This window comes from Haliotis asinina, chromosome 9 (assembly GCF_037392515.1).
Source record: "Haliotis asinina isolate JCU_RB_2024 chromosome 9, JCU_Hal_asi_v2, whole genome shotgun sequence".
In the NCBI taxonomy this organism is placed as follows: Eukaryota; Metazoa; Mollusca; class Gastropoda; order Lepetellida; family Haliotidae; genus Haliotis; species Haliotis asinina.
In genome coordinates, this window is record NC_090288.1 from 6,415,396 (window position 1) to 6,435,755 (window position 20,360).

The window sequence follows — 20,360 nt, forward strand, 5'->3', positions numbered from 1 at the left end:
GTTTATGTGTCGACCTTTCAGTTATCTCGAAGGAAAAGCTCGGATCTACGTTTCCTCAATTGGCATGATTTCGTGGTTGTGTCGAGCTGTGGATAACTCGAAGTAATCAAATCTCAGCAACTTCAAGATATCCGTGTTTGATTGAATAAACATGTGATATACGTTTAGCATTTATGTAGTGTTGTTTACTACCAAATAGTACTATCTATCATCACTGAAATCCATTGATATCGTTTAGGTGACATCCCTAAAACTGCGCAACAACGCTACCTTGACAATGCTCTTTTTTCACAGTTTGGTAGCCATATTTGTAAAGTTTGTTTACTTCTTGTTGTTAACGAAACATTCAGTAATTTTCGAATCTACTCTACACAATCAAGTGATCAACATCATGAGCATCGACTTGCACAACAGGGATTCGATATGTGTCAACCAAGTCTGGCCAATCGACGGTTAGATTCCTCTTACCGCAAATATGAGTTGCTGAGCATAAGTTGCTTCATGTGTCATAATTTCAAAACTTAAAACTTCAAATCACTGTTTTCAAAATAAAGGCTTTAAAAATTGTGTTGGACGATCTGTAGAAATACCGTGTGATATCTATCATATTTGGAGTGATGCCAGTTCAAAACCACGCAGTAAGCCTGTTTCATATGTAGAGACTCCTGTAGATATGTGTAATGTCAAGACACGAGGGTGAGATTTCTATATATAGTCTATGTAAATAGCTGTTCATTGCTAGTCAAATGATTTAGTCTCTGTTGGCTAACGTCACACCATCAATGAGATCCTGGGCATTACATTCATGTATTCATTGCTTCTAGCATATCTCTCCTGACAGGTTAACAAGTAAATGCTGAGAAAAAAAACACAAACATGTCTTGGAGGAATTATCAGGTGTCATCGGGGTCCCTGTTCTATCACGAGAACTGACAACCTGGCAAAACGTTAAAAAACAGTACATGTGTGCTTCATATAACACCCTTGTATGATACAGTGTTCATGCAGTTAGGGTCATTGTCATGTATGATTTGTTTTGTTGCATCAATAGGCTTCTAACATTGTGCATCTCAAGGAAACTCATAATATCTCCATGAATACCAAAGTCCTTTGCCCTTAGAGACCAAATATACGGTGACATGTTTGTTATGTCAAAAAGAAAAAAAATATATGTTGAATAAACATTTTCGGGTTCCGATGTCATGATCTGTAGAAACTATGTAGATGTACTGTTGAAGACACAAAACTAATTGTGCATGTGTGGGGTAACTTACTTTGCAGATATTTCTTGAAGTTCCTACCCTGTTTTTGAGCAGTAATGTCTAAAAGGGGTGGGGAATGTGGTGCATTTAGTTGGATTTATTTAAATAAGGGTAAACACAATTGATGATTAGAGATTGCAAGGAGAGCTTCTGACGTTGCTATAAGAACGTTCACCTTTAACATTTATGACTGGTTGTTGGTAGGTAACCTGCTGATGTCAGTATAATGTGGGCATGAGTGAGTGTCAGTAGGTTAGCTTGTCCATCTATATCTGTAAATAATTCAGGCTGGACCAGAAAATCCAGTGATCAATAAGATGAGCATCGACATAGACATTTGGGACACGGTGCCATGTCAACCAAGTCTGCGAATGTGATCACCCGATCCTCCTAGCTTCTCTTAGTCTGAAGATCAGTTGTAACCCGCGTCGTATCTTCACGGGTTCTGGTTTTGTTTGAAAACAATATATCATGAACGCTGTTGACATCAAAATGTATGATAGGCATGACACCGGTGTCGGTGAAAGACAATACACCATTAACATTGATGTATTGACATTGACAGTTGATAGATATCACCCGACACAATGACAAAAAGAAAGCGGTCGAGTTGTCAAGGCGTTACAGATAGGGTTACCCATTCTGAGTAAAGTACAAAAACCTGTACGTTATTCCGATTGAGAAAATGAAACATTGGTCAAAAACGCAAACAGTATTCAAAGTATATGAATGAAGTTTGGACTAAAGTTAGCGATGACACCAGGTGTTCGCGACAAGGGTAGGTATGTACTCAGACAATTTGGGGAAAGAGAAACTTTTTCTGTCCTGACTTTCTGAGTCTTACTCCTGTATCTTCCACACATGGCTACCAAGTGATTTATGCGTAAATTGATATGCTAGGCAGCTACTGTATGTGGGTCAGAATAATATACAACGTTACTGTAACATACTGGTAAGTTCCATGCCAGTATTTGCCAGAACTTCACAAACATTATGACGTAACGTCCAGGGACCTGTTTTAATACAAAGATCTTCATACTCGATTAGCCGATATAACATAAGATGGAAGTTTATGTTCTTCACACTGTTATGTGTTCGTATTTGACATGTCCGAATTTAGACATTGACAAATGTAGAAGGAAGTCACAGGGACAGGAAAATGAGTTCGTGACGACCGGTAGACACATCGTAATTCGACACAACGCGGTTCGATTTACCTTTAACACTTACTTAATATGGTCATGAAAATTCCCTGCAGTGACATGTTCTAAATCCTGACGTATGCTAAAGGCAACGGATACTCATTTGTGTATTAGAGTTACCTCATGTAAGTTTCTGATATAATGGTGATGATAATAATAATGTGATGATGATGATGATAATAATGTGATGATGATGATGATAATCATGGGTTTATGGCACTGCGAGACAAGATGATCAAGCTGATATTTTCATGAGTGGGAATCCCACTTATTTGTTTAAGGCACGTCATTTGATATAGATAGAAGTTCTACCTTTCATGTGTCGAACATATGATTGTCTCGAATAAAAGCTTCATCCTGTGATTTCTCAATAAAGTTATTATTTGTGGCTATGTCGGACCTCTGATAAATCGAGGTATTCACATAAGCTCCTTCAACTTCGACACAACGGTTTAACTGTATTATCATTACCAGTTACGCCCCATAACCTGTTATTATCCTGGAACCAGTGATTATCCTAAGCGAGCCAGTCACCTATACAACACCTTAGCCTACCTTTTCCAATACCTCATGTTGAGCTCCTAGAATCTCCTCAGCACATTTTAATAAATGTTCATGATTGAAATCTCTCAGAACAGGAGCAACAGTATTTCCATGTATTCGTCTTCTGTTGCCCTTCTTCCGTCCATCTATCCTTCCTACAGCCTTCATTCCGCCCACCGACATGTCTTCACCATGTTTGCACCACGCTGTAGTCGAAGTGATCTACAGTATTCTGTGTACGACTTTGAGTGTAGCGCTCATTGTACCTGGTCACGAACCGTAATAGACACTAAGCCAAGTAGACAGGGTGCTACCTGACGTGCTGAACGCGCCAGCTGTGTACAGGTAAATCGTATTAGCCTAATCTCGGCAGGCAGATTTTGAGGACACGAGATCAATTAGATATGAGAGATATTTCAAAATATTTGGAACTGATTGTGTCTAAACTTCGGGTTGTGTTAACGTTGATATATACGGTAAATATTTACTGTAGATTTTATGAGAAGAAATACCCCAAATTATTTGACATGTTTATTTCATATTCCGTTATGTAATATCGAGTTACTCGAACTTCGTGAAAGCGGATTGACAATATTTAAACGTAAACCTATAAGGATTGTGACGGGTAATAACTTCGACGTAAGGGTAATATCGCGAAGAGTTGCGTCCCCATGGGTACCAGGATTCGATGAGCGGTTGCTCCAAACCAAGGTAGGTCCCATTTATCCTGTGTTTCATTTGATACCTGGCGTAGGTTTCGTCAATGCGCCAAATTCATCAAGATTCATCAGTCGAGAAAACAAGAAAACAACATTAAACTCATCGCTCCCTCACTCATAAAGGAAGGGCGGAATAAATAGATGAATGAATGAAGAAACAATGGACGGACGAATGAGTGAGTGAGTATTGTTTTACGCTTTTGCAACATTCCAGCAATATCACGGCGGGGAACACCAGAAATGTGTTTCACACATTGTACCAACGCGGGGAATCGAACCCGGTTCTAAAGCCTGACGAGAGAACTCTTTAACCATTAGGCTACCCCATCGCCCACGGACAGACACACGGAAGAACATATAAAAGAAAAACGTTACAGAGCAATTGTTTTTCTGATGTGTGATGTCACATACATTACGGCAGTTGAACGTATTGTGTAACAACAAACCAATTTGTATCGCAATAAGATGTTGACAAATCCCCTTGTTCGTGACCCGCATAACGTCAATATGCATGGCTAGACCCAACGCTATGTATCAAGGATTACTCTGCTATAAAAGGCCATTGTCAATATTTGGGGTAGACACAGAGCCACTTTGTGAGTAGTTCTTTGGCAGTGTTTTATCTAGTAATATCTTCTTCAACCCTGATACACGTTTTTGTGTCTATGAGGAACTGACCTTCGCACCACGCACATTAAACTCATAGATGGTAAATTCTATCGTGTGTTCTACATTGCCCAGTGTTTGAGCTGACGTCGATAATTATTCGCAAATGAGACATTGATAAATATTTCTACAACATGACTGATGTCAGTAACGCACGTACACGAATGTTGGAATGTTCTGTTTCCTGTTATCAGATTACAATACTCTTCATTTTACATTTTAAAGAGGTTGTGATACTGGTTATCCTACATATTTTGCTTCATCACTTGACGAACATAATCTTCCTGAAATACAGTTATGTATATATCCTAGACAATCATTGAGTATTCGGGAAATTGAATTCTCTTCATTTCGGGGCTTATAGAACGCTAAAACTGATTAAAATGAGCACAGAAACTTAGTTCTAGAGCTGTTTGTAGAAGGAGTATAGAACGTTGGAGCTGTGAGTAGAAGGAGCGGAGCATAGAACGTTGGAGCTGTGAGTAGAGGGAGCGGAGCATAGAACGTTGGAGCTGTGAGTAGAGGGAGCGGAGCATAGAACGTTGGAGCTGTGACTAGAGGGAGCGGAGCATAGAACGTTGGAACTGTGAGTAGAGGGAGCAGGGCATAGAACGTTGGAGCTGTGACTAGAAGGAGCAGGGCATAGAACGTTGGAGCTGTGAGTAGAGGGAGCGGAGCATAGAACGTTGAAGCTGTGACTAGAGGGAGCGGAGCGTAGAACGTTGGAACTGTGAGTAGAGTTAGCGAAGCATAGAACGTTGGAACTGTGAGTAGAGGGAGCGGAGCATAGAACGTTGGAGCTGTGACTAGAAGGAGCAGGGCATAGAACGTTGGAGCTGTGACTAGAAGGAGCAGGGCATAGAACGTTGGAGCTGTGAGTAGAGGGAGCGGAGCATAGAACGTTGGAGCTGTGACTAGAGGGAGCGGAGCGTAGAACGTTGGAACTGTGAGTAGAGTTAGCGAAGCATAGAACGTTGGAACTGTGAGTAGAGGGAGCGGAGCATAGAACGTTGGAGCTGTGAGTAGAAGGAGCAGGGCATAGAACGTTGGAGCTGTGAGTAGAAGGAGCAGGGCATAGAACGTTGGAGCTGTGAGTAGAAGGAGCAGGGCATAGAACGTTGGAGCTGTGAGTAGAGGGAGCGGAGCATAGAACGTTGGAACTGTGAGTAGAGGGAGCGGAGCATAGAACGGGAGCGGAGCATAGAACGTTGGAGCTGTGAGTAGAAGGAGCAGGGCATAGAACGTTAGAGCTGTGAGTAGAAGGAGCAGGGCATAGAACGTTGGAGCTGTGAGTAGAGGGAGCAGGGCATAGAACGTTGGAACTGTGAGTAGAGGAAGCGGAGCATAGAACGTTGGAGCTGTGAGTAGAAGGAGCGGAGCATAGAACGTTGGAGCTGTGAGTAGAGGGAGCGGAGCATAGAACGTTGGAACTGTGAGTAGAGGGAGCGGAGCATAGAACGGGAGCGGAGCATAGAACGTTAGAGCTGTGAGTAGAAGGAGCGGAGCATAGAACGTTGGAACTGTGAGTAGAGGGAGCGGAGCATAGAACGTTGGAACTGTGAGTAGAGGGAGCGGAGCATAGAACGTTGGAGCTGTGAGTAGAGGGAGCGGAGCATAGAACGTTGGAGCTGTGACTAGAAGGAGCGGAGCATAGAACATTGGAACTGTGACTAGAAGGAGCAGGGCATAGAACGTTGGAGCTGTGAGTAGAGGGAGCGGAGCATAGAACGTTGGAGCTGTGAGTAGAAGGAGCAGGGCATAGAACGTTGGAGCTGTGAGTAGAGGGAGCAGGGCATAGAACGTTGGAACTGTGAGTAGAAGGAGCGGAGCATAGAACGTTGGAGCTGTGACTAGAAGGAGCAGGGCATAGAACGTTGAAGCTGTGAGTAGAGGGAGCGGAGCATAGAACGTTGGAGCTGTGACTAGAGGGAGCAGGGCATAGAACGTTGGAGCTGTGATTAGAAGGAGCAGGGCATAGAACGTTGGAGCTGTGAGTAGAGGGAGCGGAGCATTGAACGTTGAAGCTGTGACTAGAAGGAGCAGGGCATAGAACGTTGAAGTTGTGAGTAGAGGGAGCGGAGCATAGAACGTTGGACTTGTGACTAGAGGGAGCAGGGCATAGAACGTTGGAGCTGGGATTAGAAGGAGCAGGGCATAGAACGTTGGAGCTGTGAGTAGAGGGAGCGGAGCATAGAACTTTGGAGCTGTGACTAGAAGGAGCAGGGCATAGAACGTTGGAACTGTGAGCAGAAGGAGCAGGGCATAGAACGTTGGAGCTGTGACTAGAGGGAGCGTAGCATAGAACATTGGAACTGTGACTAGAAGGAGCAGGGCATAGAACGTTGGAGCGGTGACTAGAAGGAGCAGGGCATAGAACATTGGAGCTGTGAGTAGAGGGAGCGGAGCATAGAACGTTGGAGCTGTGACTAGAAGGAGCAGGGCATAGAACATTGGAACTGTGACTAGAAGGAGCAGGGCATAGAACGTTGGAACTGTGACTAGAAGGAGCGGAGCATAGAACGTTGGAGCTGTGACTAGAGGGAGCGGAGCATAGAACGTTGGAGCTGTGACTAGAAGGAGCGGAGCATAGAACGTTGGAGCTGTAACTAGAAGGAGCAGAGCATAGAACGTTGGTGCTTTGACTTGAAGGAGCAGGGCATAGAACGTTGGAGCTGTGAGTAGAGGGAGCGGAGCATAGAACGTTGGAGCTATGACTAGAAGGAGCAGGGCATAGAACGTTGGAACTGTGACTAGAAGGTGCGGAGCATAGAACGTTGGAGCTGTGACTAGAGGGAGCGGAGCATAGAATGTTGGAGCTGTGACTAGAAGGAGCGGAGCATAGAACGTTGGAGCGGTGACTAGAGGGAGCAGAGCATAGAACGTTGGAACTGTGAGTAGAGGGAGCGGAGCATAGAACGTTGGAGCTGTGAGTAGAAGAAGCAGGGCATAGAACGTTGGAGCTGTGAGTAGAGGGAGCGGAGCATAGAACGTTGGAACTGTGAGTAGAGGGAGCGGAGCACAGAACGTTGGAACTGTGAGTAGAGGGAGCGGAGCACAGAACGTTGGAGCTGTGAGTAGAAGGAGCAGGGCATGGAACGTTAGAGCTGTGACTAGAAGGCGTATAGAACGTTAGAGCAGATGTCAGCATCAGTGTAGGTTGTAAGAGCTAAGACCAGACTGAGTGATTGCTGCTAAAGCCGTGTCCTGAAAAAGTATAGGGCTGTATAACGCGATATATAACGCGATATATAACGTGATATAAACCCTTTGACTTTTTGAGAAAACGCAATTGACTCGCTGTACATATATCATTTAAGTCAAATCCTATTGTCTCGGCGTTTTCCGTGTAACCCTCATTCCTTTCGCAATGTTTCTATCCCTTAAACAATGTTCCCGTCAAAGACACGATGAGCATATCACTGACGCAATGTTCTTGTCAAATACACAATGCTCCTATCACTGGCACAGTGTCCCCGTCGAAGACAAAATGCACCCATCACAAACCCCTTGTTCCCCTCACTGACAATGTTCCTGGCACAATGTCCCTTTCACTAACACAATGTTCGTATCACTGACACAACATTCCCATAACCAACACAATGCTTCTACCACGGACACAAATTTCCCATGACTGTCAAAATGTCCTTAACCACACAGACAACGTTCCTGTCGCTGACACAATGTTCCCATCACTGACACAATGTTCCTGTTACTGAAACAATGTTCCTGTTACTGACATAATATGTCTACCACTGAAACTACGATCCTGTCATCTACACAAAGTTCCTACCAGCAACCCAATGTTCCTTGCACAGAAACAAAGGCTCCGAAATGTACTACCTGATTCTAGAAATACTGACACAATATGTTCCTGCTACTGACACAATATGTTCCTGCTACTGACACAATATGTTCCTGCTACTGACAGAATATGTTCCTGCTACTGACACAATATGTTCCTGCTACTGACACAATATGTTCCTGCTACTGACAGAATGTCTCTGCCACACATAATGCTATGACAAGATGAGTGTCAGGTCGACAGGCCATATACACAGCGGAACCCGTACCATTCTTCAACATGCGTAAGAGAGGTTTGCAATTGCAAGGAAACGAGAATATTTGAAAACCAAACTCAATATGATCATATATCATGCACAGGAAAATAATTACGAAATGTCGAAACATCAACTTAACAGATTGAGATTATTTCTTGAAAAACTGAAGTTCATTAATTTCATTGCCCCTTCTTCAAACAGAACACCAAGATGCGCTGAAACAATTCTTTTCTAATCTATGTGAGTGATGTTCAAGGCTGTGCTAAACTACTCTGTATTTACCCAACTAAAAGCCCGTGGTTAGCAATAGAGCGACGTTCATTTGCGTTGTGAAACCAATATTATTCTCGGCCATAAAAGGGCAAATGTGATATTTGTCCAAATGACGTATGCGACCTCAAAACCACGAGAAGTCCGTGTAGAGTAATTGGTATTGGTTCAAGAGCTGTGGGGTCATTAATAGTAATTAAACCTAACTATTTTCTAATCAATATCGCTCGCAGAGAGGGGGCAAGTACGTTCCAGCGCCCGTAGTATCGATGAATAAGCTTAATCTTTCGATCAGCACGGGCAGATCGATATTTATGGATATCAAGGGAAAGTAAAGATTGTTGGTTGATACCAAGCATCTCTGAAATTAGAACTGAAGCCGCTAGGTGGCGCTTCCTGAGCATACATAAAACCTTGAACGTGTGTTACTTGGAGACACAAAGGGTGTCAGAAGTATCGAAGCGTTTGAATTATCACAGATAAACACGTAAATAACTCATTATCATTTGCATAAAGATAAAATCTTGTAGTTTGCTTTCCCTAACGTAAACATGTTTATGTATCAGCGTCGTGTGATTAAATTAGTCATGACGCTATAAAGAATATTTCTGTAAGAGCAGGATTGGGGTAATATAAACTCACGTCTCCTGCTAGTCTATTTGAAATAATGCCTTGTGTATAGAACCCATTTGTCAAACCAAAACAATAATTCCAAATGTCTCTTTACACGTGATGGTCACAAAAAATTATTTTTTCGTCTCCGGGTTCATAATAACATAAATGAACATTAAATATGTGGGTTGATGCGGAAAAAAATTCAATATTCTCAACAATCACGTCATCAAAATAGTCAGTTTATATTGATATAAATGTTTCCTTTCTCAGTGTGCGACACTTACTGCAATATCGAGCCATTTTTATGACATATGATTGTTAAAGAATTTGATTTATGTTTAAGTACACTGGTCGGGTCGTGCACTGAGAAGGCTAATTGCTTGTTGACAGTGAACCGAGAAACTGATCTCAGGGAAATAACTCCGTTCACATTATCCGTACAAGTTGAAAGATGCGTACGTAAAATCTCACATACAAATTGTCTGGAGGTTCTTTACGCCAAGTCCGAATCCGTCGTTAGAGGCAGTGAGTGTGTATAGTTTTAAGTCGCTTTAGCAATATTCCAGCAATATTCCAGCAAACGGCTGGCGACACCTCAAATTGGCTTCTGTCAATGTTCTCATCTGAGAAATCGAACCTGGGTCTTCGGCATGACGAGCGAACGCTTTAACCTTTAGGCTAACTTACCACCCCCAGTCGTTAGACAGGATTTTCGTAAAGTTTCTTCATGTACTAACGTCTAGTCTCCGAAATGACCATACTGTTAATAAACCTGTCCTAATTTTGTTCATAGAATATAAAATCCGTGAAGATCCTGTTTAGAACTGATCTGCACTTACCCATCTTTGTCGTAACAGTAATCGGATGGTCAGTCTCGCTGACTTGGTTGAGACTTGCCAAGCAATTGACGATTACTTATATTTTCAGGGGGTGACATTTGCTACGGAATGGAGGTGTTGTGTTCAGCGTCCTGTACCCGGATATTAAACTGGTCAGGTAAGTCAATTGTTTTTTGTTATATTAAAGTCACATGAACATACACGTGAGAGAGTGAGTGAGTTTAGTTTTTTACGCCGCTAGCAATGTTCCAGCAATATCACCAGAAATGGGCTTCACACATTTTACTTATGTGGAGAACGGAACGCGGGCCTTAGGCGTGACGAGCGAACACTTTAACCACTGGACAACCACTCGGCCCATGTACACAGATGTAAATTTTAATGCGTAAAAATCCTCAGCCCCTACACGAAAAGCACATGAAACAAACAATATGATTTCACGTTAGAAGTTCAAGGAAAACATCTGGTTTTGTATATAACCTAAAAGCATACTATCATTTTGTTTCACCGAGTGACTCAGTTTAACAACATCTCAGCTTGACACGTCAGGAAATTTAGAGGTGATGAAAGTTAAAGCCATTTATCATCCAAAACTGTTCCACATGAGATATCGTTTGTGTGAGATCAGACGATACATCCTGAGAGATATTGTTTTGAAAGTAGATTGCACAATGCCCTGACAATGCTATGGCGTCATAAACTTGATGACGTCACAATGCTATGACAGTGTTGTGTTCAGAGATTACAGTTTTTATTGATAACTAATGAAGAATGATTTTGGGTCATAAATAGAATCTCACCCTCATGTCTGCTGATATCAGCTATATCAACACACGTTCATAAAGGTAAAAATGTGTTACTTTATCAGCTTGAGTTATATTTAATATCAGTAGACACTTGAGTGACATTCTCTCAAATGCACGTATTACCATTTTAGCAAGCACGAATATGTTGCTTGCAAAACTGGAAATATGAGAGTAATCAATACAAAAGAGGATTCCATATATATTTAATATTAACTTGATAAAATGAATATTTAGAAACTATTAACGCAGAAATTTGAAATGGAAAATGTTGCGCAAGAAAACTGAAAACATTGAAATTGTGATAAAATTATAGTTAGACATTGTGAAATCAGTGAAAAAATATGATTTCCCAGCATAGAAATAACAAATATTGACGTCCTGGGTTAGCTTGTTCGTCTGATCAAACACAAGAATTTGTTTTCCTCACAGACAGAGCCATGGGTTACAGACCTTCGTCAACACTCAAGACATAAAATCAATTTACCATATATTTTTTTGTTTGTCAGATAGATGGGACCCGTTCTCTGATAAAGACTTTTCACCAATTGGTAGGATCTGTCGCTTTATGTCTGGCCGTTATGTGATACCTGTTGTGAAAGAAATGTCTGAAAGCAAAGCCCTGTCCAATGCTTGACCTAGTAATCTTCGTTTAAATAGCATCAAAGCGGCCGTTTAAGAGGCTATTTAGTAAAATCGTTCCATTAAACGATTTCGGTAGAGGTTCATCTCGTGAGACCATGCCATGAATTTAAGAAGGGCGAGTAAACACGTCTCCGCTAACATGCTTGTATTTTTAGACTGTAGTTTTAGTTTTTTAAGGTTGGGATGTGTAAAATATTTAGAGATGAAAAAAGACGACAGTTTGCAATGCTGTGATGTTTGTATATTCTAGTGGTAAGTATAAACGGGAGAAGTGTTATAAATTTTAATGGGCAAGAATGGACAACTAAACAGCCGAAATAAAGGGAGAAGAGTGAGAGAGTTGGGGTAGGATAGAGAATGGGGAAGAAGCGTTTGACACAATAAATTTTGACTTACAGAGAGTGGGAGATAGATAGCGAGAGAGAAATAGAGAAAGATAGAAAGATAGAGAGAGAATGAGGTGTGTATGCATAGAGAGAGAGAGAGTGAGAGTGAGAGAGAGAGAGGGAAGAGAGAAAATGACGTTGGACTGTTTTCAGAGAGAGAAACCGTGGGGAAAATTAGTGAGAGAAGGAGCGAAAGAGAGAGACAGAAATCTCGACACGATGAAGTTTTATTGTATTCAGGTAAAATATGCACCGTCAGGTTGAAAATGTAGCAAAAAAGATGCCTCTCGACAACTATTTCCCACCATCAATAACGTACATGTGAAGCTGCGGAATCTCCCGTTGTTTGGTTCAAGCTAAAACATTGCTTTTCTTCACTCGAAGGTTGTCGTGTCTGTGTGATTAAATCACAGAGTGTCATCGCGACCTACTTGTATTGATCAAGTAAAAACAAACACAGTTGCAAAAAATGAAACCCCAGTCGAGTTCTTTCACAAAAAAACCTTACAGTTGTATCATTGGTATTGGTCCTACACCGTCGAAACTGGCTGCAAAAACAGTAATTTCAACTGAACAGTTCGTGACGAGGTTCTATGATGGTCTGTACCGACGATCTAATCAACGTGCTATAGACAGTATATGCAGATTGGGAGATACGGTCACAAGTAGATAAAACAGTTCAAATTGAATTCTCCCATGAAATTGTAAATGCCTACTCACAAGTCTTTTCCCGTTGTTTCGGAGGGAAGGGAGCTTGCCGTAAGCTCTGGGAACGCCGTTGGAGCGAGGGGTCTTGAACACACAGTGGTCTGTAAATGAAAGGAAAAAATAATTAAATATTAGTATTAAATCATAACGTTTGCGCTAATGATGTACAGACCAGAACTATCAACCACTTTGCGGCAGTATGTTTTACCAATGCCTCATGAAAGCGATGGACGATACAACGATAATGGCGCATTCCATTCGCCGTCATAACGCAGCCCTTCCTGCATAATTAGTTATGAGCAGGAGTATTTGTTTGTTTTTGGTGTGTGTGTGTGTGTGTGTGTGTGTGTGTGTGTGTCCTTTGTTGTTTGTTGACACTTGCCATCGTATTCCGATTACATAGATCGATGCTCGTGCCTTTGATCACTGGATTGTCTGGTCCAGACTCGGTTATTACAGACCGCTGTTACGGATTATTACTGAGTGAGCGTTAAGCACCTAACACAACCACGTGCATACACGCAAACAGACCATACCTCCAGGGCGGTGTAAGACTTCCCCAATACACACTAGATTTATAGGCTATTAAGCATGCCGTTCGACAAGGAAACCTTTTCACGGCTATTCGTTTCATATATTTTTCAAGATACTAAGTTGAAATACATTTCAACGTATTATCTTGACATTGGAACCTATTATATTGAAAATTTCCACTTCGTATCTTAACATTTCAAGGATGACAAACTTTCGTTTTACGCCGCTTTTAACAAAATGCATGCAACATCATGGGGACACCAAAAATGGGCTTCACAAGTTGTACCCATGTCGCGAATCGAACCTTCGACGAGCTAGGCTACCCCACCGCTACGACATGAATTTCAAGAGGGAAATAATACAAATCTCAAAAATAGCCCCTAAAGTATTCCGTAGTTCTGTCATAAGGTCAGTGCGCTATCCACCAGTTCATTCTACAGTTGTGCAACGCTGATTTATTGTTGGTGTAAGTGTATCCAGCAACACAAGGTGTGAATTGAAGTGTTTGATACGCCTGATGTGGCATCCACCGGATTTAATAGGTAATACTCAACACCAGTAGTTCTTACCTATCCGGCGTGCAAAGGACCGGTGCCTTGGTGATTGATTAGCCACTGGTAGATCAGGTAAACTGATAGCCTGCAGGTATGGCGTCCTATTATGGGGTAACTGTATACTGTGCATGACACATGTGGGACACACACATTTTTTGCCGTGTCATATTTTTGATAAATAATAGCTACCATGTTGAATTTATATTACCAAGAAAAACAAACAATTACAGCATACGCAAAGATTTGGCTTCTGGTAAGAAAAAGTGAACTGTTTACTGGGGTAATAGTGTTTTTTTTTATTATGTTGCAAACTGTCTTGAGACAACAGATCTAAAAACTTAATTGTATTGACCAATTTGTCAAAAATAGGAACCCAAAAAATAAGAAGCAAAGATTACAAACCTTATCTGCAAAGTGTCGCCGAAATTCTGCAAGCGTCTTAAACGTATTGGGGCTGTCGGTTCGCCTAGTGGTTAAAGCATTGGCCCGTCACGCCGACGACCCGTGTTCGATTCCCCACCTGGATACAATTAGTGAAGCCCATTTCTGGTGTTTTCACACATTGCACCCATGTGGGGATTAGAACCCGGGTCGTAAACGTGACGAGCGAACGTTTTAACCACCAGGCTACCCCACGTCCGCTCATTCCCGTCGAATAACCATTTTTTGTTTGTTTCAGCTTCAGCTACCACCAACCATGTTGTATACTTTCTTTAATCCGTCATTATATATGGAGTGAAACAATCTGATGATTGACTTAGCCCTTAAGGAAGTTAGTTTGATAGAAAAGAAACCATTCTAACTTTTTTGTCCGTCAGATTACAAAGACATTCGTCTGGGTAAGTTTGACACGTTATTAAATTTGTGGTAGGTGGTGTGATTACGTGGTTAGTGTGGAAGGTATTTCTGTTGAATATTTCATAGACTATCGATTAAAGATAAACAGAGTCGTGAGGTATATACATTGCAAGGTATTATGACGGAACTATGGCAGGTCTATAGATACTTATTTCTTAGTGTCTGTTTTAACACCGACGAAAATCGATCGGAAACTGTCAATGAGTTAATCCATAAGCCCTTGATACGGACCAATAGGAGGGACTTTACCCTTATGGTAAGCTCATGTCGGAGTTGCTAAGACGCACCACGAGGAGGTAGACACACCACGAGAGGGATTTATCTCAGTTGGAAATATAACAACAAATGTCATCGTCTCTCAAGGAGAGGACACGACACACACGGTGGAGGGGTGGGGGGGGGGGGGGGGTGGGGGGTAGTAGGTGGGTGAAGTGGTGGGGTTGGGCTAAGGGGAAGATGTGACGCCTTAGGTGAACTTTGGGAATAAACGAATAAAATAATACACACACACACACACACACACACGTGCGCGCACACACACACACACACGCGCGCACACACACATATATATATATATACACACACACAACATATATATATGTATATTGGTATATATCTCGTATATCACTCAGGGGTGCTGGAGACACTTGAATTTGACTTAAATTACTTACTTAATTAAATTAATGGGTGAAGTACAGCTGGTATGGAGAACAGGTTCTTATGTTCCAATTTCGGTGTAGATGCTAACAATGTTATGAAGGAAGTGATACACAATGCACGGTATTAACAAAGAGAAATCAATAAAGAAGCCTATCGTTATTGTCTGTCTAGTTGTCGTTGATTATTTGCTCACCTTCTATTTGACACTTTCCAATTTCCCTCTATTCATAAGTTAGATGTGTTTTAATGTATTCTGTTGGGTTTGGGAGACACACGAGATTGGTAACTGAGACAGGAGATAGACGTACTACGGGTATGTTATCAGAGAGTGGAATCAATGATAATGATATGGGCAAGGCGTCCAACACTTGACATCTGTTGGTTGAAAGGAACGTGAGGAGAGGCAAATTGTCACCGGACAAACAGCTTGCTTTAAGTATTTGCAAAGTTCTTAAAATTCATAATGCATTTTTTTGGCTGAGTGGAAAGACAAGCGACCATATTGAAAAAGCATGCCATCACGTTTGCTTGTTTGATGCTTCATTATTCAGGCATATTTTTATACAATTCATACTGGCCTTTGGTGCCCACATAATCAAGCTATCAAAAGTATTTGTCTGTGGTAGACAAATGGTGCTGTTGATCGAGGCTCATGCTGCTGACCACCATATTGCCTGGTCCAGACTCAATTATTTACAACCCGCCGCCATGTTCCAGATTATTTGCTGAGTGCAGCGTTAAACACAAACAAACACATAAACAAACAAAAAAACAATCTCTACGATATTTCAAAGGCATGCTGTGAGCATGGCACATTTATAAATTATAAATTAATTGATGTTTCTTCCTTTGATGCCGTGTCTTGAGTGAGTGAGTGAGTGAGTTCAACGCCCCTCTCGATGGTGTAATTCCAGTAGAATCATGTTTTTTTACGGTTTGACTGTTAGCACTCTCGCGAACTAGTTTCAGCTATGCCTGAAAGTTACTAGCCTGTAAAATAATTCACTAATCCGAAATTTAAATGTAGACGGGAAATGTTAGTCGCACACTGGGTTGTCAAACTCATATACACGTTTACGCCAGCTCTCCAGTCTCCATCTTTCAGCACACTGAAGTAACATTAGACCTGAGGTAACATTACACCTGAGGTAACATTACTCATTAGGAATGTTTGAATGAGGTTAAGATGCAAATATTTAATCCAGTCGCAGATGGGAACTTCGAACAGTCCTATGAAAACCTGAACTCGTCATTTTACATTCAAAATGGTTGCCGATAGTAAAATGCGTTGGAGTAAAATGCACATATGTCAAAATAAGGTATCAGTTTGAGCTGAGGTAATAAGTGTTAATCGTCCAATGAACATGTTTAAACAGTTCGTTACGTCCAGGTCGGCCCACATAGACAACGTCTCATGTCGGCAACGTTTCTCATTTTGTTGTTACTGGACGTCGTCACAGTAACATCTCTGGGGTTCCGACTCCCCCGTCCTCCGCAGTGGACGTGACATCGCCACCACGCCGACAGTCCAGATCCGCATTCCAGGAGATGTTCCTCTGATCCAGGGATAACATGAACCTGTCAAATGTCTAGTGACACAGCTGGGGATTGACACACTGATCAAACCACCGGCTCAGGATCAAGAACCGTTTGCCAAAATGTGCATCAACGTCTAATGCATACATTGGTTCAGTATTGGATTGATCCAGCGATTACATGCGCCTAGCCTGGATTGTGCAACCAGCTTTTGACGTTCTTGAAGGAATGTCCGACTTTCATAAAGTGGACTTGTTTAGTACTGAAGCAACCACAGTGTTATAGCGTCTACATATACCAGTTGTCTTGACACGAACATAAAACAATGGTGTTTCGAAAGAAGCTGAATGTTGTTTCATTCCGCAGTTAGCAATATTTCAGTTACAAAAGAAAATTCACACCCAAGTAGGACAATGGCTAACAGAAACAAGAAATGGACATTCATTTACGATGTACCTGATACGAGAGTCGTGAATATTAAATATATTACATAAAGGCGACATACACATAAACAAGAGACTTGTACTTAGATAAAGATAAACAGAAATGACATTTCCATTAAAATCTACTTTCTTTAGCGCGGATGTTTACTGGCGGCCCCTTAAAGTAATCGAATCTGGAACAGCCAAACATGTTTTTAACAGCTTGAGTAACGATCGAGCCTTGGAGGTTCGATTATAACCTCAGAACCATAGTGTAACACCCGATTGTCACTTTAGTCGACTCGCGCAACAACACAGACACACAGACACACACAGACACACACACAGACACACACAGACACAGACACACACAGAGACAGAAACACAGCCATCCAGACACACACACACGCGCGCGCGCACGCACACACAGAGAGACAGACACACACAGACAGAAATGAGAAAAATAAGAATAATTAACAAGCCTTAAATAAATATCGCGGCAACCAACACCACTCCCAACCCCACTACCCACTACCACTAATTTCAATACTAGCACATTGCGGTCAGCAAAAGTGACCAAGTGTCCAGACTGCGGACGTGGTGGCCCCTATTTCGTGTTCATCGCCTGTAAGGAGACCTCAAACCACGCTGACCGTTGTTTTGGTAGATTTGGACATGCCTCAATAACAGAATCGCGTTTCAAATGACCATTGGTGATCAGTCATTAAACATGTCTTACCTAGATTTATTCCCTTCCATCACAGTGCCAAGCTTGCACACTGCTAATCAACTGTCCAGAACAGAGATCTGACCATTGTATTAACTAGGCGTTCCGAATCACCAGGAAGCCGACATCTGCCAAATGTTAGTCGCACACTGGGTTGTCAAACTCATATACACGTTTACTCCAGCTCTCCAGTCTCCATCTTTCAGCACACTGAAGTAACATTAGACCTGAGGTAACATTACACCTGAGGTAACATTACTCATTAGGAATGTTTGAATGAGGTTAAGATGCAAATATTTAATCCAGTCGCAGATGGGAACTTCGAACAGTCCTATGAAAACCTGAACTCGTCATTTTACATTCAAAATGGTTGCCGATAGTAAAATGCGTTGGAGTAAAATGCACATATGTCAAAATAAGGTATCAGTTTGAGCTGAGGTAATAAGTGTTAATCGTCCAATGAACATGTTTAAACAGTTCGTTACGTCCAGGTCGGCCCACATAGACAACGTCTCATGTCGGCAACGTTTCTCATTTTGTTGTTACTGGACGTCGTCACAGTAACATCTCTGGGGTTCCGACTCCCCCGTCCTCCGCAGTGGACGTGACATCGCCACCACGCCGACAGTCCAGATCCGCATTCCAGGAGATGTTCCTCTGATCCAGGGATAACATGAACCTGTCAAATGTCTAGTGACACAGCTGGGGATTGACACACTGATCAAACCACCGGCTCAGGATCAAGAACCGTTTGCCAAAATGTGCATCAACGTCTAATGCATACATTGGTTCAGTATTGGATTGATCCAGCGATTACATGCGCCTAGCCTGGATTGTGCAACCAGCTTTTGACGTTCTTGAAGGAATGTCCGACTTTCATAAAGTGGACTTGTTTAGTACTGAAGCAACCACAGTGTTATAGCGTCTACATATACCAGTTGTCTTGACACGAACATAAAACAATGGTGTTTCGAAAGAAGCTGAATGTTGTTTCATTCCGCAGTTAGCAATATTTCAGTTACAAAAGAAAATTCACACCCAAGTAGGACAATGGCTAACAGAAACAAGAAATGGACATTCATTTACGATGTACCTGATACGAGAGTCGTGAATATTAAATATATTACATAAAGGCGACATACACATAAACAAGAGACTTGTACTTAGATAAAGATAAACAGAAATGACATTTCCATTAAAATCTACTTTCTTTAGCGCGGATGTTTACTGGCGGCCCCTTAAAGTAATCGAATCTGGAACAGCCAAACATGTTTTTAACAGCTTGAGTAACGATCGAGCCTTGGAGGTTCGATTATAACCTCAGAACCATAGTGTAACACCCGATTGTCACTTTAGTCGACTCGCGCAACAACACAGACACACAGACACACACACAGACACACACAGACACAGACACACACAGAGACAGAAACACAGCCATCCAGACACACACACACGCGCGCGCGCACGCACACACAGAGAGACAGACACACACAGACAGAAATGAGAAAAATAAGAATAATTAACAAGCCTTAAATAAATATCGCGGCAACCAACACCACTCCCAACCCCACTACCCACTACCACTAATTTCAATACTAGCACATTGCGGTCAGCAAAAGTGACCAAGTGTCCAGACTGCGGACGTGGTGGCCCCTATTTCGTGTTCATCGCCTGTAAGGAGACCTCAAACCACGCTGACCGTTGTTTTGGTAGATTTGGACATGCCTCAATAACAGAATCGCGTTTCAAATGACCATTGGTGATCAGTCATTAAACATGTCTTACCTAGATTTATTCCCTTCCATCACAGTGCCAAGCTTGCACACTGCTAATCAACTGTCCAGAACAGAGATCTGACCATTGTATTAACTAGGCGTTCCGAATCACCAGGAAGCCGACATCTGCCAAGGTAGATATACGTAAAGCTATCGCTCTGAAACACGTATGCGCACCCGCGATGTATAGAGACGTGTTAGTCTGAATTGCATTCGACTGATGATTTTGAGCACGCGTAAATATGATTCTGATGTTCCGAATTTTCGCTAGTGCCAGGTTCCGTCGAATTCTTTCACATCTGTTCATCATTTATCAGCTGATCAGTCGAATCTAATGTGTCGATACAATTACATACATACATACATACATACATACATACATACATACATACATACATACATACATACATACATACATACATACATACATACATACATACATACATACATACATACATACATCCATCCATACATACATACATACATACATACATACACACATACATAATCAGTGATGACATCGGGTGTTTGTTTTAATGCCGTGATTTGTCTGCTTTGTGAAGATGGTTCCTTAA

At 41.8% G+C, this 20,360-nt stretch overlaps 1 protein-coding gene across 1 annotated transcript in view; it reads right to left on the reverse strand.

Moving 5' to 3' along the window:
* Positions 1-20,360, reverse strand: part of LOC137296159 (ankyrin repeat domain-containing protein 11-like) — a 74,140-nt gene that overhangs the window by 45,292 nt on the left and 8,488 nt on the right. Inside the window, exon 2 of the mRNA XM_067827860.1 lies at positions 12,729-12,817. Coding sequence (XP_067683961.1) covers positions 12,729-12,817 — 89 coding nt within the window. The remainder of the gene's footprint in view (positions 1-12,728; positions 12,818-20,360) is intronic.